Source organism: Hirundo rustica, chromosome 1, assembly GCF_015227805.2.
Source record: "Hirundo rustica isolate bHirRus1 chromosome 1, bHirRus1.pri.v3, whole genome shotgun sequence".
In the NCBI taxonomy this organism is placed as follows: domain Eukaryota; kingdom Metazoa; phylum Chordata; class Aves; order Passeriformes; family Hirundinidae; genus Hirundo; species Hirundo rustica.
This window is the reverse complement of record NC_053450.1, coordinates 48255911-48279119: the sequence shown is the minus strand read 5'-3', so window position 1 is coordinate 48279119 and position 23209 is coordinate 48255911. Positions and strand designations below refer to the sequence as shown.

At 39.5% G+C, this 23209-nt stretch overlaps 1 protein-coding gene across 3 annotated transcripts in view; it reads left to right on the top strand.

Moving 5' to 3' along the window:
* The first annotated feature begins 1693 nt into the window (after positions 1-1693).
* Positions 1694-23209, top strand: part of MIB1 (MIB E3 ubiquitin protein ligase 1) — a 76863-nt gene continuing 55347 nt past the window's right edge. For 2 of the 3 annotated variants that reach the window (XM_040085056.2, XM_040085048.2), the window contains exons 1-5: positions 1694-2128; positions 11091-11262; positions 13891-14020; positions 14991-15095; positions 22498-22564. In XM_040085056.2, the coding sequence (XP_039940990.1) occupies positions 1900-2128; positions 11091-11262; positions 13891-14020; positions 14991-15095; positions 22498-22564 (703 nt within the window). In that variant the 5' untranslated portion in view covers positions 1694-1899. The remainder of the gene's footprint in view (positions 2129-11090; positions 11263-13890; positions 14021-14990; positions 15096-22497; positions 22565-23209) is intronic. The other variant, XM_040085039.2, reaches the window with a different exon arrangement.

Below are 23209 nucleotides of genomic sequence, written 5' to 3'. Positions count from 1 at the left end.
CCAAGAAACCTACAGAATTTCTGGGAAATTCTGCCATGTACCAATGTAATAAGCTAGTACAAGATGTGGGTAGCTTTTGTATAAGAAGAAGCATCTGCCATAAAACCCACACTGCCTGGCAACTGCACGGTATCTGTTGCACTTCAAGGCTTCCACTGCAGGAGCAGAAGCTGGACACTGCTTGGGATTGCCCATTGTCAGGACACAATGTCATGCTTGAGGCAAGGGTTAAGAAGGAATAAATTATGTGAGGAATGTGGTGTCCTGGTGGTTACATGTTCATGTTATTCTCTCTGTTATACCTTTTGTAAAAAACTACACAAAGGAAGTCAGGAGATGACCTCATAGACTCTGCTAGCTGTATTAATAACCAGAAAGGTAGAAGAAAGCACAGAAACAGTAAAAATACCCAGAACATAAGGTAGCTGGGCTCCCTTTTTTCAGCCATATCCCTGTTGACTAAGAAATAGTTTTCTTTTGTTTGGTTCAGACTTGTCTGTCTTTTAGGACAGATGCTTTTAAAAAGGTCTCTCTCTCTCTCTCTCTCTCTCACACACACACACACACACACAAAAAAAAAAAAAAAAAGAAAAAAAAAAGAAGACAAAAGCAATGGAGGACCATTTTTGAAATGAAGAATCATATTCTATAAAAGATTAGCAAGGATATGTGGAATTAAAGGAAATCCTTGAGTATCACGAGAGTGCTAATGAAGAGGGTAGTTTATGAAGAATTGCATTGCAGGTATCGACTCAAAGTTTGAGCAGGTACATCCCCCATGAAGGATCCTCCAAGGTGGGAAGGGCAGGTGGAGGTATTGATTCCTCCCTTTGACAGACTGGAGCACCTGAAACACCGGCTTAAAATGTTCCTGGGTACAAAAGTCCCACCAACCTCACCTCGGTGGTATGCAAGAATCATATCCACAGTTTGAAAACAAAATGGGACGTGAGGACACAGAAGTAAATAGAAAATGAGGAAACCACTACACGGGATTAGAATCATAGACTTGTAGATTCATAAAATGTCCCATCCTTGGGAGCGTTCAAGGTTGCGTTGGGTGGGGATTTGAGCAGCCTGGTCTGTTGTAAAATGTCCCTGCCCATGGCAAGGGGCTTGCGACCAGACAATGATCGAGGACCTTGCCAACCCAAACCATTCAATAATCCTGTGATTTACCTAAGGTAGATCGCTCATGACTTAGTTGATAGAGTTGAATTGATAATCCCTCTCAAGCACAGGCGATAGGAACAACTTGTGGATGGGGAAGCAGGCGGGCGGTTCGAGCAGCCCAGCCGCGGGAGCGGCTCCCGCCGCTGCCACCGCGCCATCACCTCAGGGCCGGGCGGGGCGGCGCCACAGCCCCCGGCGGCAGGACGCCGCGATTCCAGAAGAAATGGCCGGGCTGGCGACCTGGAGCAGCCTCAGGCAGCCCTGCCGGCAGGGACGAACAACCCCGGCTCGCTCCTCTGCTCCTCCGCTCCCTGCCCTTCCCTCGGGCACAGCCCCGGGGCCGGGCCGGGGCAGGGCGAGCGGGGCAGTGCCCGCCGCGGCTCCGCAGGGGGCGCTCGAGGGACGCGCCCGCCGCGGCTCCCGCGCACGCGCAGCGCGGCGGGGCGGGGGCGGCCCCGCCGGTCTCCCTGGAGCCACCGCCGTCGCGGCCGCAGGTCCCGGATGTAGCGGCTGGAGCGGGGCCGGCGGTGGGAGCGGGCGGGGGGCGCCGCTAGGGCCGGGGAATGGGCGCGTAGGGAGCGAGGAAGGAAGGGAACGAGCGAGCAAGCAGAAGAGCCGGACGGAGATTCCCGCCCGGCGCCCGAGGTAGCCGCCCCCATCGGTGTCCCCCTCCGCCGCCTGCGGGCTGCGCGCCCCCTCCGTCCGCCCCAGGGCTCCGCCGCCGGGATGAGCAGCTCGCGGAACAACCGGGTGATGGTGGAAGGAGTCGGGGCCCGGGTGGTCCGCGGCCCGGACTGGAAGTGGGGGAAGCAGGATGGCGGCGAGGGCCATGTGGGCACCGTGCGCAGCTTCGAGAGCCCCGAGGAGGTGGTCGTGGTGTGGGACAACGGCACCGCCGCCAACTACCGCTGCTCCGGGGCCTACGACCTCCGCATCCTCGACAGCGCGCCCACCGGTGAGCGGGGAGGGAATGGAGGCGCCTCCGCCCTGGCGGCGGCGGCTCCGGGGGGCAGCGCCCCGGGGTGCTGGGTGGGTCCCGTCCTGGGGAGCGGATTGCGCCCTTCCTCCCCCTTTTAGAGGTGCGCCTCGGCCTTGGAGTTGGGGGGGGGGGGACTCAGACACCCTCCTCCTCCCCGCGCGTGGTGTCTGTCTGCGCGTCCGTGTGTCTGTGTGTGCACGCAAACTTGGGACAAATCTACGGCGCGGGGACGGAAGTTGTCCTGGGAGTGCTAAATCGGGGTAGCAAAAGCGATCTCCCACAGACAGCGGCTCCTGTTGTGCTGGAGAGGAGGTGGAGAGGGGGAGTCGAGAGGGTGATACATCAAGGTTTGGGTTTACTTTCAAACTCCGATCCCCACTTCTTGAATTTGTATTTCAGAGCAGTTTTGTAAAATAGTGGCAGTCATCCTTGAATCAAGTATAGGGATAATTGCGGAAGGGATGTGTAGTACCTTTTTTCTAAGGGTTACACTAAGTGGTTGAAATACTGTGGTTTTGTGCCTGTAATCTGCACGTTGCCTTTTATCTGTATTGCCAGAGCTACTGTAAAATAGTAAAAGTACTGGGAGGAAAAAAAGTGCACGAGTTCATTCTTTTAATTACTCGGCTTCTTGATATTTATGCTTTAAATCCAGTCATTTTGGACAATGGAATTTGATCTGCACTGACATTATGCGGCAGTGTTAGTATTGCAAACGCTGCAGAGAAATGTTCATTTTAGCACCTGTTTTGATAGTGAAAACTTACCCAGAACAATACAAATATTGTTAAATTTCGTCAGAAATATTATGAGGGGGCTTTCGGGCCGGTCAGGATTGCCTCAGTAATGAGATGTTTGTACTGATTTGTTGAGGCACTTGAGCTGTGCTCTATTGTAATGTGTCTTTCATTTAGAACGTGATGGAGAGACCATCTTTGTGCCAGCTGTGTGTAGTGTTACAGCAAGGAAAATTATATCAGTAGGTTTAAGCTAAAAGACTTTTGAGGAGACAGAATCTTGGAATTCATTCTAACTAATTACAAAAAACCTTGCTAAGAAAAGAACCCCGAATATTGCATGGTTATCTGTTGAGATGGATTTAATTTTTCAGTGACTGGGTACCTTCGTCTCTGCTGGCGTGATGATGATGTTTTGGTGGGGTTTTTTTGAAAATCCTTTTGCGGTGGACTTTAAAACAGGAAAGAGGAGTCTCAAGTTGTCAGTCCTTGTCTTGCAGATGTTTATGCTTAGAAACTTCTACCTGTGCTTGATGTCCTGTAGAAACCAGTGGGACTGCTTCTGCTTAGAACTGAAGCATATGCATAAATGTTGCATATGAGCCTGGAATGTTCATTGTTCTAGCCCTGCCTGACGTATTTGCAAGCAGATGGTGTCCTCTTAACTGTATCTGGAAGCCTAGACATAGTATTCAGTTTTAAAACAGTCATGGGTTTTTTTTCCATTTTTTTCTTTGTTCCTTCTGCTTTTAATTTCTGTTTATATTTTTTTATTAGAATTTTAACTTCTGTGTCAGATAAAACTGTGTATATTGTGTCACACACATGGCCGTTGTCAGGCTTAGCAAAATGGTATTTCTGTTCCTGAGATTTCTGTCTAACATCATCCTCATGGAACTTGTGTGGAAGTACCCGGGGTTGCATTTTGTTAGAGGGAGTTACTTTTGAGGTCTTTATTCCCTGGAGATAGGAAGAGTAAAAATCTGTAAAGTAGTTGTTACAAAAGGGCAAAGTTAATAGAGTTAAGGTGCTGTCAGTTTGGACTGAAATCCTGGGTTTACTGCTGATTCACTTTGTAGTCTTGTCTCAATCACTTCCCTTCTTTACCTTTTGGTAATGATTTATTTTTTCTCCGTGGTGGTGTCTGTCCGTGGTTTAGAGTAAAGGACTCTGACTTTGGATGATGGTTTGATACTTCTCTAGGGACATTTAACGTTAGTGGGATTAGGTGACAGGAATTTCTTGTGATAGTATTAATGATGATGTTGAGCAAGGAAATGTTATAAAGCATGAGGTGGCTTTTTGTTTGATGATACTAAGTGGAGTGTGTGTCATGGTTCTTGTAGATTAAAATGAAAAATAATTTTCTGGTTCGTGAATTTACTGTCACAATGTGATTGTAAGTTTATAGTGAAAATAAATACAAAAGTACAATTGTAAAAAAAAATAATTGGTTATTGCTTTCTGTTATGTGTTCAAAACCAGTCCTGATTATAAGTTCTTAGAACTGGTGCTTGCAGCCAGAGTTGCTGCTTTGAGTTTGAGGCCTGTGCAGCTGGGAACACTAGTGGCACACCAGGAACTTACTGTGTTATAAAAGTAATGTTTGAAGGTCATTCTATTAAAGAAAAAAAAAAAAAAAAAAAAAAAGGCAAGTTGAGTTTGATTCATGTATGTGCATATATATGTGTATGCCAGAACTATGCTAAATAGGCTTAAAAAATGTACTCTTGTTTTTCAATGATTGTAGGCTATTACTACCATTGTGATACTATGTTAACGTCTTAGAAAACTTTATTAGCCTTACTGCTAAGATACTAGGATGGTCTTCTTAAAATAAAAACGTATTTATGTGAAGAATGTCTTACAAGCTCTTTGCTCCAGATGTAGTCGTCTGCATCGTGAGGGACTTGTGGTACCAAGTTAGGGGTTGTTTTGGTTATGTCCACCAGGCTTGCTGTGTTAGCTGCCCTTTGGTGTGGTCGTATTTACATTGCCCTACATTGCTTCAAGTGAGATGGTGCACTTGAGAGGGATTGGTAAACCAAGGATTTGAAAGGAATCAAAATTTCACATAGGAGTAAAACTTCAGGTAGGTCCTGCATAGCTGGCTCCTCAGTAGAGAAAATGGTCAGATGTGATGCATCAGCAGTGCGGTGTGGTTGTTCAATTACTTGCAAATACTTCCTGTTTTTTTCTGTGAAGTAGCCTTTTTCCAGGATCTATGAGTCTTGAGTGGGCCCCTTTTTTGGTAGTGTTGTGAAAAAGAAACAGAAGGGAATAGTTTTCTGAGTTGCTGAAGAGAAGCGAGAAAGTTATAAATCCAAGCTTTTTATTTAGAAAAGAAGGCAGCATTCTGCCTGAGGTAAAGGCCAGACAAATAGTGTGTTTGTAGAGAGCACATCTGGCTACGTTCACATAATAGTCATGCGCATTACAGAAACTTTTTCTGTTTATTCTCTTTCTGAAGATTTGCCTTCTATAGAGCTTAGACCAGAATTAATTTGTCATCAATTTCCTTTTTTATACAGTTGGTTCAAAGCAACAATATTATTTTCCTGCTGAAAGTATTTACCAAATTGTGTTTGAATAAGGGGAGGTGGCAGAGGGGCTGGGGGCAGGAAATGGAAATCTTGATACAGAATTATCCCCCAGCTGGAGTGTGCATCAATGCAGTGTGGAAAACATTATGTGTTGTATTCTGGTAATATTGAAAATATAGGTGTTACCTGTGGAAGATTAACAGGTTTTTGTACCTGAAAAGTGGCATAATTGATCATTAAGTCAAACATGTCAAAACATTTTAAAAGACACGAGCACCTATGATCTATCCTGTGTATTTGTTTATTTGTTCTTGTTTTTAGAACATCAAGTGTAATTTATGGCGAGTTGTCTTAGTCAAGATTTTTTAGTGGCTCCTTGTAAATACTTACAGGAGTCCTCACAAATTAAAAAAACTAATGGCTTTCTGAGTAGTGGTACTTGGGAGGCCTGTTTTTTTTTTAATAAACGTGTTCTTTGTTCTTCCTGCCCTTCCCCCATGTCTCCTACACGATAATCCTCTTCCTTCCTGTGTATCTTGTGATTCCCTTACCAGATAGGACACATGCTTTAGCAAGTCTGGCATTTTGTATCTATAATAGTAATTGGTCAGCTGGCTACTTCCAGACGGTGTATTTAGTGATGAGTTATGTTTGTGGGAACACTCATTGGTGTTTTCATGCAGTGTTTCAGAATCTGCCTGGTTATCTCTAAGAATTCTTTGTTTTCAATTTACCTGGAGTCTGGCCATAGTGTTAAAATGGTCTGGGGTGAAGGAATAGGAAGAACAAAACGTTGTTAATGCTTTTAAAATGGGGTACATACAAATCAATTTTTAAAGTTGTTTGAGGTATCCCTTGCTTGATGGTAGTATTGTCATTATGGTATGAAGGGATTTTGGTTAATTACAGTTGTGTGGAGAGTAAGAAGTCCATTGGAAACCAGATTTTGTTTGTTCTGAGAAGTGAAATCACTATTGATGTCTTCTGTGTTTAGTAGTGAGTGATGTGGATACCTCTTTTACATCTGATTTTACTGTTAAAATCCTTTTATTGGACAGCTGTATATTGCCATCTAATTATCTTCAGTACAGAAGAACTATTTGTAACCAATTCATGTAGCAATTAGAGCAACACTGCTTTTATTTGCTTTCACAGCTGTAAGAGTGAGCATATGTTTCAAAAACTTGTGAAAGGCTATAAAATTGATGTATGAGTTGTGACAGAGGAATGATGGGCTAGGTAATCCAGGAAGGATTTGGGAAGAGATGAGAAAAGTAAAGATAACCATGGCATTAAGGTGGAAAACTAATATGAAATTCAGAGAGTAAAAAGCATTAATGGCAAATGGACATCAGGAATATTGGATTTTGTGGTGTACTAAAGGTGAAGAGACATAAGGAAATGGCAGCTATTTAAGAGTAATTAGGGATGGTGAAAGTACGCTTCTCATTACCTGGCTTGTTTTGGTTTTTAAAATGTATATGACACAAAACCTGTTGCATTTTGAAATAGCCTGGTTCTAGGAAATTTTGAAGAATATTTAGAAGTTTAATTTTTTCATTATCTCAGTTTAGAGAGGTAAAGTGCCCTTTTGGTGCGCAGCTGGTCAGCTGTAGGGCTGCTGTTTGAATTTTGAAATTTTTATGGCACTTTAATTTATTCCATTAGTTTAATGAAGGCATTCTTTCCTAATATAAACTTCGTAACATTTGTGTTTCACAAGCTTTCTTAAACAGCCTTCCTTTTGAAGAGGGGAAGAGTTTATGTGACAGATTTTGCTTTTGGGTCAGAATTTTAGCTTGTCTCTAGAGCCTACACTTGATGTAGTCTCCTGGTTGTTCTGACGTACTGTGCTTTGATTTACATCATGGATGGTTTGGGAGTGCATAAGCTGCTTTGCTTTTTAGCAAAAATAAATTGAAGTACATGATCTCAATGCTGATGAACTTTCAGTCCTCTGGAGTAGACCCAAGCTAGTCTGAAACACAGGACACAATGTCTCCTTCCCTTCCCTCCCCCTGCGTATCTGTAGTGCCACGGGTGGGTCTTCAGTGCTGAGTTCTGGTGTGTGGATGGTTAACCAGCAGATGGAAACCTCGGTGATGTCGACTGTCCCTGTGCCACCCATGAAGGGCCACAGTGGAGCAGGGATCCTCACTCCAGCCCATGGGGGAGAGTTTTCCTGAAGGAATAAAGCTTGTGGAGAGGACCAGTGATAGGGCAGCGGAAAAGTGTGAGGAGCTGTTACAGACTGACCCTCCATTCCCCATCTGCTCCAAAAGCGTTGGCAAGCACTGGAGCAGGCTGCCCAGAGGAGTGGTTGAATAACCACCATTGGAAGTATTTAGAAGATGTGTAGACATGGTGCTTAGGGACGTGGTTTAGTGGTGATCTTGTTGGTGTTAGGTTAATGGTTGGACTCAAGGGTCATAAGGGCCTTTTCCTACCAAAAAGATCATGTGATTTTAATCTACCTGGGAAGAAGCAGTGAGATAGAGGGGTTTGGAATGAAGTAATGCAGTTGTCTCTCTGAAGAAGGTGAAGTATAGGGAGAGCATGTTTTAGTTTTTGTTTTCTTCACCATCCTTTTTTTTTTTTTTTTTTTTTAATTAGCTATAAATTTTCCCCAAGTCAAATCTCTTTTGCCTGTGATGGTGATTGGTAAATAATTTCACTTTTAGCTTGACCTAAGCTATTCCATTTTGTTTTCACTCTTTGTCCTTTTGAGGAGGGAGAGTGAGAGACTGGATGGACACCTGACATCCAGGCAAGGTCAGCCTGCCACCCTTGTACACCTATAACACCTAGTTGAGCTTAAATTCTTTCTATCTTTTTAACACATATTATTGATCTAAATAATTTTGTTTGTATTATGATCATGAATATGAGTTTAGTATCACATTATGTCATCATTATGTGTTTTACTATTTTTTTTTTTTTTTTTTTGAAAATTTGAAGTTCAAGGTCTCTTAGTGCACTGTGACCAGAAGCGTACTAATCTGCTTCTTCCTCCAGATCTCTGGTGCAGTGGTTAGACATTCTGTAGCAGGATTACTTGCCTGCACCTGCCCTGCAATTCTTTGTTTCTCCTGGCAGCATTGTTGTGCAGCACCTCAAAGAATGGGTTTGGGAAACCAGTTCAGTTGAGTATTTTTCCTCCTGGCTGTTTTCCAGCCTGGTATGTTTCTTGATGCAGTTTGCATCTCAGCTCTGCAAAACCCTTTTGCTCGCATAATGGAAAGAATGGAGCAGCATGGTCAGGTGAGGCATGCGCTGAAGTGGGTGTTGCTGCTGGAATCATGTGTCGGGGAATGGTTGAAGAAAGGCCATATCTGTCAGGATGGTGTTTAGGCATCTATGAGATGCAGATATGTCCCTTCAGATTAGACAGTTCAAGTGCAAACATTCACTGTCATTTTTTTAAGTCCCAGACAATATGGTCAGTAGAATGACTTGAGTCAAATATCTTTGTACAGTTTTTTTTCTTCATCTTTCTAAAAGAAATTTTGCTGAGTTTTGCATAGCTGCTTTTGCCTCACTGTCAAGAAGTGAGTTTAGATTTTATTGAAGTTTACAGCGAGATGACCTATTCTGTGTCATGTGATTCCTGATTATACCTCTCTTTTGCCCTTTTTCCTGCTGTTTGGTCAAGTGGAAGAATCCTACAGCACCCAATTCCTTGGTCCTCTCACATCCAGAATAAATGTATTTCTTGGCCTTCCCAAAACTTCACAGACATTAAAAAAGAATATAATCAAAAGATGTGTAACTTCTGTTTCTGTGTGAAATACCAATTTAGCAATCAGTTAGAAATAAAACCAAAACACATACTACCTCTCAACCCCAAGCACCATAACTAGTTAGATTTTTTAAACAAGGTGAAAAATACACCAACAAGATATCTCAGTGCTTTTAATGCATCCACTCTTGAAGACTTTGGCTTTGAAACAAGCAAACAAAAAAAATAGTTAAATGCTTCAGTAGAATCCCTAGAGCAAGAGGGACATGGTCGTACTGAGAGTCGAGTGAAGGGCTGCAAATGTGTTGCAAAGAATCTTAAGGGCATCTGGTACAGGAAGAGAATGGGGATCTGGTGGTGCTTGGTCTAGAGAAGAGAAGGCTCAGGGAGATCTTTATAGTGTCTATAAATACCTGATGAATGTTGTAAAGAGGATGGAGCCAGGCTCTTTTCAGTTGTGTCAAGTGACAGGGCAAGAGGCAATGGGCACAAACTGAAATACAGAAATTTCCACTGAAACAGAAGAAAAATTTTATTCTAGGGATGGTTGAACACTGGAATATACTGTGTTGTTCTTGGTGGTGCTCAAAACCTTGACTGGATATGGTCCTGGGCAGCCAGCTCTAGTTTACCCTGCTTTGAGCAATGATTGTTGGACAAAACAATTTCCAAATGTTACTTCCAACTTAAGCTATTACGTGTTTCTGTGAAATGATCAAACAAGAAGGCATTTCCTTCGGTTTTGCCTTTCCAACTGTTGATTTTCTTTGCTAAAGATGGCTCAGCTGTTGGGTATAAGTGACTAACAGCTTTATAGTGAATTTGGCAGTCATTTCTGAAAGCATCCCTGCTGGAGGGGGCAAAATCCATTCTCTTTCCTCACTTAATTTCAGATTGATCTGGGTTGTTTTTTTTTTTAAGGGAAAGGGAAAATTCTGTGTTACTCCAGCTTCTTAGTGCTCACTTCTGTCTAATGCTAGAGACTGAATGCTAGTGCTTCTCTGTTCTATTGGCCAATTTTTTTCCAAACAGCAGCAGAATTTGATTACTTTTTAAAATAATCTTGTGGCTGTTCACTGTATTCAGAACGGGTGGATGGAAACTGTGACTGATAATTTTCACTCTGCTGTAGCTTGGCAGAGCTGTAAGACTAAGATCTTGAGATCAGATTTTGTGGAAGGCTTGGCAGAGCCCATGCTGATGGGTTACATCTGGTCTGTCTCTGGCACATTCTTGTTAAAAACAAAATCAGAATAACAGTAAAATGCTTCAAAAATGGTAGCAGATTTTCACAAAGCTAATGGCATCTATCCAAGAGAGCTTTTTTTTTTCCTATATAAAAAAGAATTAAGACAAGCGCTTATATTTTCCAGTGTACAAAATGTGTATGTCAAACCAGTAATTTCCAGGCTGCCACACACAGCTGAGCACAGTAGCCTTTGTGATACAACGTGTGTTGATAGCTGTATTCCAGAGATAAAATTCTAGATTGCTCTGTGTATTTTTATAAATGCATTTCTGACTCTTTAACTTGTAGTTAAAAGATTTATCATTTTCTTTCACTGCTTTGTGTAGATGGAAGGAAGCAGACATAGCCTTCTCAGCTTTTCAAGCTGAGAGAAGATAGAATATTTCAGGAACAGACTGACAACCAGAGATATGAGGCAAAGTCCACTATCTTTTCCCCTCAGTGATATAGGCTGATAGGGTACGAGCGGCAGCCTGTCTTTATTGTTAACTTGCTTGTTTATGGTTTCAAATTATAATGGTGTGCAACAAAAGTCTGTGTAGGGATCCAGCAAAGTTTTGGGGTTTTTTTTTGTTTTGTTTTGGGGTTTTTTTTTTGTTATTGTTGTTTGTTGGGGGTTTTTTTTGTTTGTTTGTTTTGTTTTTAAATTCTTTTTGTTTTCCTTCCTCAGGTATCAAGCACGATGGGACAATGTGTGATACTTGTCGACAGCAGCCTATCATTGGCATCCGATGGAAATGTGCTGAATGCACAAATTATGACTTGTGCACAGTTTGCTATCATGGGGACAAGCATCACTTGAGGCATCGTTTTTACAGGATTACCACGCCAGGAAGTGAAAGGTAAAACCTAACTGTTTCCTGGTAAAATCAAGTAGAAACAGGTATTTATGGTTAACTTTTAAACTGAACATATGGTTACTGAAATTTGGATTAGGTGAGAGAGTGGCTTGAGGTTAGATTCTGTTTCTGGGGGGAGGATAGCTAGGATAAGTCTTTAGATCTTGGAAAACAGGGAAATTTTAGGAAGCATGGAGTACAGGAAAAAGGATATGATTATTCAGTTTTGCTTAATCTCCTTGAGGCTTTCCTAGTTTTTGTGTTCTCATACAGAAGCTTTAAAACAAAGTCAATTACCTTTATACTGTGTGTAATCACAAAAAGATTTGTCAGTGAATTCTGAATGTGAAGGTTTAGTTAGGTTCAATAGTGATGTGGACAGACTGAAGGAAAATAACCCTCCTTAAAGGTTATAGAAAACAGAATGATCTGGAAATTAAAACTTGGACTTGAACTGCTTAAATTGCTCACCACAGGAGAGCAGAGAAAAGATGCTATGAAGGATTGTTCCATCCTTGCCTTGGTTTTCCTATTCTTAAGCATCTATTATGACCTCTCAGTGAAGAACTCTGAATAAAATTGCATTTAGTGTGTTCTTGACTTTAAATAACTTGTCTCAGTCCAAAGCCCCTCTCTGTCATGATTTATCTACTAGTTAAGTGAGAACAGTGGTATTTGCCTGCTGCTAAATACTTGGAGAGCTATGGAAAAATACTGTAAAGGCTACACACAAAGGTGATGTCACCACTGTGATGTTTCCTGAATGTTCTTTCATTAAATCATCAATTTATTTTTTTTTAACATATGATGCTCATTTGAATGTTACATGTTTAAGACATTTATATGTTCTTGGAGAAGTTAGATTTACAAGTCTGCTGTAAATTAGTGGTGTGCTTTAGTCAGTTCTTTTACAGTTAAAGGAAGTGGCTGGAGCGCACAATATGAGGTCTCAAATTGTCTTATAGGGTCTGTGTTTACATTCTCAGGTGTTTGCTTAAAAGTTTTAACTGTGGCTCGATGCCCAAGTCGGTGGCTTAATCAAGACATAAGACTTTTTTTCTCCTTTAGTGGCTCACACCTGTAGCTTTAGGTACCAAATGGGTGTCATAAACTTATTCTCAATTGGAATGTCGAATGCAGAACAAGACTTAGAAGTTGGGCTTAATTAATAGTTGGCTTAATGTAGTTAAAGGAGAATAGGTGACAAAATACTTATGTTTTCTATTTATTTCTTTTTTTGCGGTCTTGTTGCTTCTGAGAATGCTTGCCAGACTTTTTTTCTTTCTTAACTGAGGTTTCCTTTGTAGAGGTTGGTTATGGTGAATACAGCACAAGTTTTAGTTTTGAAGATGGATTGTACACTATGTATAATATTGCTGGAAACTTTTTTGTATCTTGTCACTTTCTTCCTTTCTTTGTTTACTCTCACTGGGCTCTTATCTAGAAGGCAGCTTCTTCTGCCAGGGAACTGTTTCTATTGGATCAAGCTTAACTGAGAAAAAATGATGGAAGTTAACTGTTTTAGGGAGGATAAAAGGGCTAAACAGTGCTGTTGAATTTGAGGGATGTCTCACAGGAAAAATGGCAAGAGACATGTAAGAACGTTTTGATGAATGCAAGCATAAGCTCTTACTATTTTATTTTTCAGTCTGGGTTATCGTATGGGTGGCATAATGAAGTAATGTATGTAGGTTTGTGTCTCAATTTTGTAGGTGTTGAGAACTTTTTAAGAAGCTTCTCTAAACAAGATTACTTTGTGTTTTTGATAACTTTTATTTTTCTTAGAAAAAAAATGGCAAATATTTTCATGTGCCCTTTGCATTGTTTGTAACAGTTGAACTTTTTCCTTGTGTGCCATCTGCTGGATGTTAAAAGTTAACAGGAGGCTGAGAAATTTCCTGAAGTGGTCAGGAAAAATTCTGAATGTCAGCTGAAAAATTCTTTTGCCTGGCATGAAGTTCCTGGCATGAAGTAAGAAGCCTTGTTGCATGAAAATTGGTGGCCTTTGAGATGATTATTTCTAGTTAAATAATTGCAAACTGTTCTGTTTAGGCTTATCTACTTCAGTCCTGTTGAAGTCAGAAGGAAAAGAAGAGGTTTGCTTAAAAAAATCTCATATAATAGGACTGAAAAAATGATCCTACAATATTGACTTAAATTTGTCAAGAGATGCTATAAAAAGCATGGAGAAAAACTGAGGGAGGAGGGAAAAGAGATGCTCTTAATAGCATAATTCTGAATAGAAGTGACAAGGCAGTTGTGGGACAGAAGTACTGGCTTGGAGCACATCTAAGAGAAACAGAAATGTGTTTATATGGCTCTGCATATACTTTAATAATATTAATAATGTAAGTACAGATCTATATGCAAGCATTTACAAGATGAATGCTGGTAGTAGGAAGTCTGGAGAAAACTTGTTAGAATTAGAAAACTAATTATAAACATTCAGTAGATCAGATTTTGGAAGATTATGGGGTTTTGTCTTGTGTACGGCTTGTGTGATTCGTGCACTGAAATCTGCAGTTGTGGGTTATTTGTGTTTTAAGATGCTCTCCTTCCCATCCCCAGAGATTTGTTTTGGACTTCCTTTATTATCTTGACATTTGTGGGTTCTTCTTTTAATAACTTCAGGGTATTGTTGGAGTCTCGACGTAAATCAAAGAAAATTACAGCAAGAGGAATCTTTGCAGGTGCCAGGGTGGTGCGAGGAGTTGACTGGCAGTGGGAAGATCAAGATGGTGGCAATGGGCGTAGAGGAAAGGTAAAAATAAAACTGGTTTAAATAAGAAGCTGAACCTTTTTTTGTTCATGTGCCAAAAGCCTCTGGCCTTTTTAATTATAGAGCAAAATACAATCATAAAAGCTTCTATTTTAATTGACTGGGCATTTTTTAATCTTATCTTAAAATACTTAAGCATTTAGAAAGAGGAGGGTGTGTATACCATATGCCATTTGCATTTTTTACAATATCAGCCCAGAATTTTTTTAATTATTAATTTCTTGTCATGGTTGTCTAAGATTGACTTGTATCAACATTAAGATCTTGAGTATATTTCAGCATTACTAGAGAGCTGGTATAAAACCAGAATTTATCAAGAGTAGCCCTTTGTAGTCAATAGCTTTGTGTAGTATTGCTTGTGGGCCAGCACATTTGTGTATCTCTTGCTTGTGGTTTTCAGTGCTGGCACCCTAGGGTTTTTCACTTAATGATTATAGGGACTTCTCCAGTTTAAAATTAAAAAGCTTTGCAAGTTTTGGGTGTGGATATTACATTACTGGCTTAGGACAATATAGATGTGAAAGACTTTTTCACTCTCCTTTTGTGCTGTTGTTGAACATACTAGCTCTGGAAATAAAACTTTGTCTCTTAACATAGTGCACAGCCACGAGGCTAATGCAAGTTAAAGCAGACATATTGAAGCAATTAGAATAGTTTTCATCCTGTTTTCTACAATTAAATTCTGCTTCTGGTAAGAACATATCAAAACAATTCAGTTTCTGTTCTCCAAATATACAGAAGAAAAATAGGCCTAAAAAGCATATATTCAGACTGCTGTCTTAACCCACCTAGGGAACACTTGCATCAAGCAGAAAGCAGCTTCAGAACAAATTTTATCAGGTTTAGTAAAACTGCAATATCATTAATTATTTTGAAGAGATGAGTAAATTTTTAAGTTGTGCTTCTGAGTCTTTGCTCTAGAAACCATTTTCTTATTTTTACAACTGAATAGGTAACTGAAATCCAAGATTGGAGTGCGTCGAGTCCACATAGCGCAGCATATGTTCTTTGGGACAATGGTGCTAAAAACCTTTACAGAGTTGGCTTTGAGGGCATGGTAAGTATAAAAGAATACAAAGGGTAAAATGCATGATGGGGGAAGGGCAGTAAGAATAACTTGTGCTTTATGATCCTGCTTTTGTAATATGCTTTGTCAGTTTGCATGCTGGTAATCAGGTCATTGTGAATCCAGCTGTAAGGGTCATGCATATGTATTAGTAAGAAAGTCTGATCTGGGAATTTATTAAATGTGAATAACTACAAGTTAAGAGTTGCTTTCTGCCATAGTAAAATATTTGCATCACAGACATTTATCTTTCTGTGCTACTGTTGTGTTTAAATTAAAATTCAGAAAAGAACGACAAGCGTAGTTAGAAACTTTTTTAAAAAGCCTCTTCAACTACTGAACTCTTCTGTTGACTTCAAATTTTGGTGTGATTACTGCAAGATTTGCAGTTTTTAAATTACTGTCGACACTCGGAATGCTGTTGAGAGCAATTTTCCTTTTGCAAATGGGAAGGTGTTGAATTAAATTACGACCTTATTTTGTTTTAGTGCTAAATTTTTCTGTTTCCTTTGAAGCTTCTCCAGCAACTTCTTCAGCTTTAGAGAGAAAATGGGTCAGACTCTAGCCTAAGTGCCTTCTGTTGCTGGGTTTTCTTATCCTAATGTGGGTCAAGGAAAGGTTACTTGGATTATCAACTGCTTAAAACATCTTAATTAGCATTTTCTGTGCATGATTTTTGTTTGATTGTGCAGAGGAAAACCATGTTAATTTAACATTGAAGTGTCATCTTGTCAGATGTGTAACAGTAATAAAATGTTTAACAATGACCAGTTACTTTGTTGAACGTATTTGACCTTATAGCCTCACTTAAAGTTTATTTTTATGCTTAAAATGAAAATAAATACCACTTCTATAGTAAATACATATTTTAGTGTTACATTTTAAAAGAGTAAACTAATTTAGTGCAGGTCAGCTTTTCTGATGCATTAAGGTCCTAGGAGTAGAATATGAGTCAGTATTAAATTATGCACTTCATGGTGTCCCCTAGTTGTAAAGAAAATTCCTTATATACTGGCAAAAATAAATGCATGTTGTATTTTGTAGTATAACATTAAATCAGTGTTTGGTATCTTCCCTCTTGTGATACATGGGAAAATAACGGTTACAAAATCTAGATAGAATGAGATACATACAGATGAACTGATTTTTTTGTTGTGGTGGTTGTTATGACTTCAGTTGCTATGTTAAAATTTTTGGACTACAAAGTAAAAGTGCTGTGGAATCGTTGAAGATTCCTTCTGACCTCAGGAAAAAAGTATATTTGAAATAAGTTACATTCTGCTTTGAAATAGTTATTCTCTTAATAAAAAAATTATTGTTTTTAAATCAACTACATTCTGTTTCCAAAACTTTTGTCACTTCTGAAAGTGTTAAATATTTCTAGAAAACTCCATTAAGTACTGCAACTGTAAATTTGAAGGGGTGACAGTGACCTTTCGCACTAGTTTTGTAGAAATAGAAATATTTAGTCAATTAAAAAAGGGGCGTATTAAACTGTGTGTGAGACTATGTATATAGATGTATTTAGGATAATAGAGAGAAAAATATGTACATGTGGATGTACAGAAAGGATAATTTGAGGCTGTGTAAGTAGTGCTCACCTGATTGTAATCTATTCCTACACTAACTTTATCTTTGGTGTTTTCATCAAATGCAGTGAAATTTCACAGCATGGATTCTTGGATGAGGGTCATTTGAATGTAATACTTAATTTTGTAACTGATTAATAATTTTTTAAGGGTACAGTTCATTGTTATTGTTTACTACTATTTCTATTTTGTTATGTAAAGCTGAGGCTGTCAGAAAGTTCACATAAAGATAGGGAAAACTTGTTTTGGTACTTGGAAAATTGCTTTAAAAGGTCCAGAAAATGTGGAATCAACAATACTCAAGAGTGTGTACCCATGTAAATACAGCTGGGAAGAGACCCTGACTTGCAAATGGGTAACACTTGACTCATGCTAATGGAGCTGATTAAAGAAGCACAGCTCATTATTGTAAGTCAGTGTGCTTGTTTGGTAGCTGATAGGCTGCATCTGGTCCTCAAAATTAATCTATCTGGCCTGTCAGCTTTGGAGAGATGAGATTTGGCTGGTGGGGCAGCAGGTGCTGACTGAAAACATGCATTTATTTCTGGTCAGATACTTGGAGATTTTATTTGTGTTTGCTGTGTTTACATATGAAGTGGCTGAAAAGTACATCTTGCTTTCTTGCCTTTTTTTGTGAGGTGTGACATTTAAATCTGGGAGTTTCTGTTGCCACAGGCCACAAATTCCCAAATTGAAGTCTGTGTTTATGATGCTGTTAGGTCAGATAAAATGTTTGCTACATCCTTAGTAAGAATGAACTACTGTTGGCTTATATAGTTGGTTACACTACTCACATTTCTTACCTATATGTATTCAGAGTCCTGAGCCAAACCGAGCTGTTAACCACATAACCTGCTTTAGAAATGTGTGAACACATCCTTTTGCAACAGAGGTCATATGGAATTAAAAAGTTACTGGGAAGAGTGTGATATTGGTTTTGAGGCTTGTGTCTGGGTTTTATTTCTTCAAATCATATGAGCTGAGGGTGTAAAGTTGGTGACGTCCCTTGGTTTTCAGTGGAAAATAGTTCCATCCACAGGAGTGTCCTACATCAATTTCATTATTTAGGAATCTGTTTCTTTCAGAATTTCTTTGCTCTGTACTACTTGCAGGTGTTTTGCTGCCATTAGCCTCTCCTTGTTTCTCGTTATGGAGATTGTGCTTTTATCTGTGTAGCCTCTGAAAGAAATATCTGTAGTTATCGTCCGTCATTGTCACAGTGATCTATAAGCCATCTGTGTTGATGTAATTTTTTCCCACAAATTCCAAATAGTGAGTGCATAAGGGAAGTTGAGATTGCCTGCCTCTAGGTGATTGATAATCAATGTCTGTTCATCAACTTTTATTTGATTCAGCATGAAGTTATGATTTGAGATTGCTCTAGAGGATTTTAAGGGTTGCTTGTTACCACTTTCTTTTTTAAAATAAAACTAGGTAAATGTCTTGGTATATTATATTAGGCATTGTATGAGAATGTTACAAAATATACAGAAATACACCTTCCACTGTAGTTAAAACTGTCAGATCTCTAATGTCAGTCAAATCTTCAGTTCTCTGGTCATTTATTTTGTCACCACAACAATGAAAGTAAGATACTTAGACAACAAGATACTTAGACAAGAAGAATATTTTCTTAGTTTAGTGTCCTTCTGTTTCTTCTAGGTGCTGACCATAATTGTTTTAAAAAACAAAATCAAGAATTTTTGGCCACCTTTACGCAAACAGCATATGTTTTTAATACATTACCTATGGTATAAGTTAGATGTCAGTAAGAGAATTACGTGGTCAGTTGTTTGTGAATCCAGAGAGGAAGGAGATACTTATTTTTACCTTGTGCATTTATTTGCATTTGTCAGCAGACTCTGTTTTGCTTCTTTTTGATGTAGTCACATTTCTCCTGTAGTCTCAAACAAGTCGAGTCTTTCATCTTTCTGTGTTGTGAAGAAAAATATTTCCATTAGGCAAAAATGTATCTACCCGTCATTTTCCAATTTATTTATAGTATTAACTGACAAGGAAGACTGTATCTTCCTTTAAAAAAAAACCAAAACAAGTTGCACATGCAAAGCTTTTTAAAGTGCCTATAATAAATAGTAAGGTTACAAACCATTCACTCAGGATCTGCCTGAGGTCTGGTTTCCTCTGTAAGAAACTTATTATTGTTCCTGTGCCTTACACTTCTTTGGCATTTCAGTCACTTTCTCTATCATCTTCTACTTTCTCCATTTATTGCTTCATTTTTCCCAGCTTCTTGAAACTGAGAAGGATTTGAGTTTGTGAAATTTGAAATACAACATTCTTATAAACCCTTAGCTAAAACTTACAGATATATCCAATCTCTAGTTGCCTTAACCTGGTGACAAAGCAGCATGCACTGGACTTTTCCTATTTGCCTCTGTAGGACAGATTTTCTTGCCAAAAGCTGTTGTGAGTTTAAAGACTTAAAGTAATTTTTACTGTGTGTATCCATTGCTACTTTGAACAACTGCAGCTGGGGCACTGTTCCCGCTGGTGTATCTGTAAGATCAGTATTAATTGCTCCCCTGATATTTGCTGCTGATGTTAGATGCTGTATCAGTTCATCTGGATCAAACATTCCTCCTTTTCTCAGTAGCACAGCTAGTTTTCGTATCAAGTCTGTAGACCCTTCCTCCCTGGTTTTGATGGATGGCATTTCGTATTGATTGGAATAATTTAATAATTATTTCTGTAGTCAGCTGCTCCTGCTGCTTTGTTTTCCTCCTCAAGGTCAGGGATAATGGTGCTTTTACACCATCTGCCAGCATTGCTGACCTTTCTCTACATTTTCTCATTCTCTGAAGTTTTATGAAGGTGAAATTGCTGCTGTTTATTTCCATTGGTATAATTGGGTGGAATGTCAAAGCGTTATATTTACTGTATTTCCCATTTGACTGGGCAAGTCATCATCTCTATGTAATACAGTCACATATTGCTGGAATGCAGATTTTTGGGAAGTTAGTGTGGATGCTAGAAGACCAATTCTCCATTCTAGGCAAAAGCCATTACTAATGCACATCAGCTGTTATTACTGACCTGCAAATTGTGCTGTGCAATGTCTGATTCCCATGCTTTTCCTTGAGTTCTCATTGACTGCCTGCTTAACTGGGCTTTCTATCTTTAATTGTACACAAATTCTACAAAATCTATAGTTTATTTTTCTTGTTCCTGAAAGAATCCTACTTGGGGTTTATTAAACATTTTCTCCATCAAGTCATGGTAGCAAAGCTGGTTTGTTCATCTCCACCGTGTATTTGCATTACACCCAGCTTCACAGCTGTTACTTCTTTTTCTGGTGGTGCCACTGTGAGTCTAAGACTTGTATTCTAACATCCCCTGTTCTGATACTTTCCCTTTTACACTTGCGCATGTTATCTTTAAACAATCTGCTATTTTGATTGATTTTGAAGTCTCAGGGTGACTCATAACTTTTAGAAATCCCAGTGGGGTTCTCTGAAGTGCAAATCCTGTTGCAACCAGGCTCGACCCATGTGTGTTTTTGCTCCATGTGCACTAGGGGGGCCTCTTGCCGTGCAGTCCTCAGAGTAGGGTGACCAGGAGCTTACCATCATCCCTGATTTTTTACTTAAATTACTTGAGCAGAAGAAAGCTTATTTTCATTTTCTAAGAAGCGTAACAGCCAAGTGCTAGAAGGTAAATTGTAGTTACTTACCTAGCTTTTATGGCACTGAAATACAACAAAGTACAGTTTTCTGTCTTAAAACTCCAGAATCTCGTTTAGGTTTGGTTATATTTTAAGGCATTTGCAGGCCTTTGTCATGTTGATGGTACCTTTCTTAGTAGTGCTGTTTGCCACGCTGCCAAAGGCACTCTGCTTATATAGAATATATACGTTTGTTTTGTACTGCCTTAATATCTGTCAGTGTCTTATCTTTTTGTGTGTTTTGGGTCCTCCATTATCTTGTAGGCTTCTGGAAAAGAAGGAAAAAAAAAAGACTTTTCTGCAATATCAGAACTTGAATGGACTCTTGTTTTATTCTTTAGTAATACAACATGGACTACATCATGTAAGAGAAAGGAAGACAGTTGTGAAGCTGAGGTTGGACTCCAAGCTACCACTTAGTTTTTCAACCAAGCATATCATTATACTCCAGAAATAAGCTGTGTGCAGGGCACAGTAGAGGCAGGGCAAAATACAAGTGCAGGTTTCTGAGTTTGTTCTTTTTTTCTGTAAAATTTAGGATACCGTTACAGGCTTCCTAGTAATGTCAGCTGCAAAATAGTAATTAGTCTTTTAATGAACATTTTGCTTCTTCTGCTACGTTTTTAACCATCAGTCTGCTCAGTGCATTAACACTTTCTGTAACACAAGCAATCTTTCACCCTGATTTTGCCCGGCAGGGAGGGGAACTTTTGGACTCTCCTGCACTCTGTTCTTAGTGTTCTGAAGAACGCGACAGCAGCTCTTGCGTGTGCACCCCTCCTTGTCTCCTTCACAGACAGCTGGTTGTTGTCTGACATGGAGGGCTTGTATTCAGTGGGGGAGACCCAGTGCTCCGGGGCACATTCAGTCCCTCGTTCCGGGGAATGAACGAGTTTGCCATCTGGGATGGTCTGCGCAGCCCCATTGTCTGCAGCCCAGCTAAACCCAGCACCTGCCCACCGGGTGGCAGCATCCTGTCACAGGCCTTCTGCTGCTGTGCCGAGCAAGCTCTTTCTCTGGTTTCTCAGGGGATTTCAAGAGTGGCTAAAATCTCATTGTTTTCCTCTAGCTGGCCTCATCATTTTTCCAAAGTGGTGATACATTCTTTGTAGATCAGGGCATACACTGAATTTTGTATTGTTTCTCACTGTTTACCAGTTGCCAAGGGTGGTATTGTGTTCATCAGAGCCTTGATGATTTGGAAGAGTTCAGTGTTTTCATTTTAATCCTTTTGCAGGAGGACAGTCTGTCAATAAATCTCAGGCATGGGTAAAAGAATTGTTCAAGTATTTGTTCAGTGGTGGTTAATGATATCATTACCACCACCTGTCCCCTACATCCTCCCCCATGCCATAGAATATTCTGGCTTATTTTTGCAGTTTCTTCTCTCCATCCCAACTTATTTTGCACACAAAAATGCCCTTTGTTTAGTGAGAACTGTTTCATAAGGAACAATGGCAGATTATAGCTATTTGGAATTAAACATTACACAGGCAAAAACCTAAAAGAAAGGAGAATTATAGAAAATCCTCTGGCTTTGTGAATAGGAGTTGGGTACCACGCTTGAAATTTCTCTTTCTCATAATATGAAAGATGAGCTTTAGAACTTTTCTCTTTAAAAAGAACATGGTTAGCTCAGTGTAGTATTTTGTTGGCTTTTTTGAAGTAATACCCTTCTGCATATTTTTAATAGAAAAGTTTTCATTTTATAGAATCTGAGTGACAAGTTTTCTACAAGTTAAACATGGACCTGTCAAAAAGTGTTGGGAGGAGTGGGCAGCACTGGCAGGCATTAAATGATGTTTCCTTGCTTGTGTTCACAGAATTATTTTTTAAAAGGAAAAATAACTTAATAGAACAATGCAAAGGTGCTTTGTGTTAATTCCTGTCTTTGAACTAAAAATTTCTCATCTTTTATAGCATCTTATATTTGTAAATGTTGTTAAAGTCTTGAGAATGCAAGGCTGATAGATTGGAAAGTATTTGATATTGTGTGCATCATGGATCATGATTTTTGTACACATAATTTTCAGCCTTTCTTAATTAAATATTTCAGTTCTAGTTTCACTGACCTGGAGACTCGGTCACTGAGGACTAAAGTTGTCTCAATCTCTCTCTGTAGTCTGACCTGAAATGTGTTCAAGATGCAAAAGGAGGCTCTTTCTACAGAGACCATTGTCCTGTGTTAGGTAAGTTAAGGGTGAAGTAAGTGCATGTTGGTTTGTATTCATTATACTCACTCTGGCTTTCCATTTCCTTTTTAAATGTCATCCAAAAGAACTGTCCTTACTAGTGAAATGTAAATAGTAACGTTCCTATGCACTAATGATAAATAGTCATGCTTTTCTAAATTGTATTTGGTATCAGTGTGCCAAGGGGATGGCAAGGGAGCTTTTAAGTGTTCATCAAGTTATAAACTGACTTGTGTGTCCTGTTCACTTTATTACTCTAAGAAGCCAAACATAGCTGTTCATTCTTACAGAACTAGCTTAAATATTAAGAGATCTAATAAATTTAAATCCTTGCACAAAAACACTGTTTTATTGACACCAGAGCTCTTACGTGTCCAGATGTCTAACACCGTATGATAGCTTTTAAGATCCCAGTGAGAGGCCATAGTGGAACTTGTCGCAAGTATTTAGCATTTTCCATTGTCTGCAAACTGCTGTTTGCCTTGAAAACTCAACAAGAAATGCACAATTTTGTTGCCAGAGGTTCCAAATTTTTTTTACCTGTTGGTCACTACAGTTGCAGAGACATTGATGTGGAGTCACCATTGTTGGAAGTGTTGAAAATGTGTAGATAGGGTACTTGGAGCAGGGTTCAATGCTGAA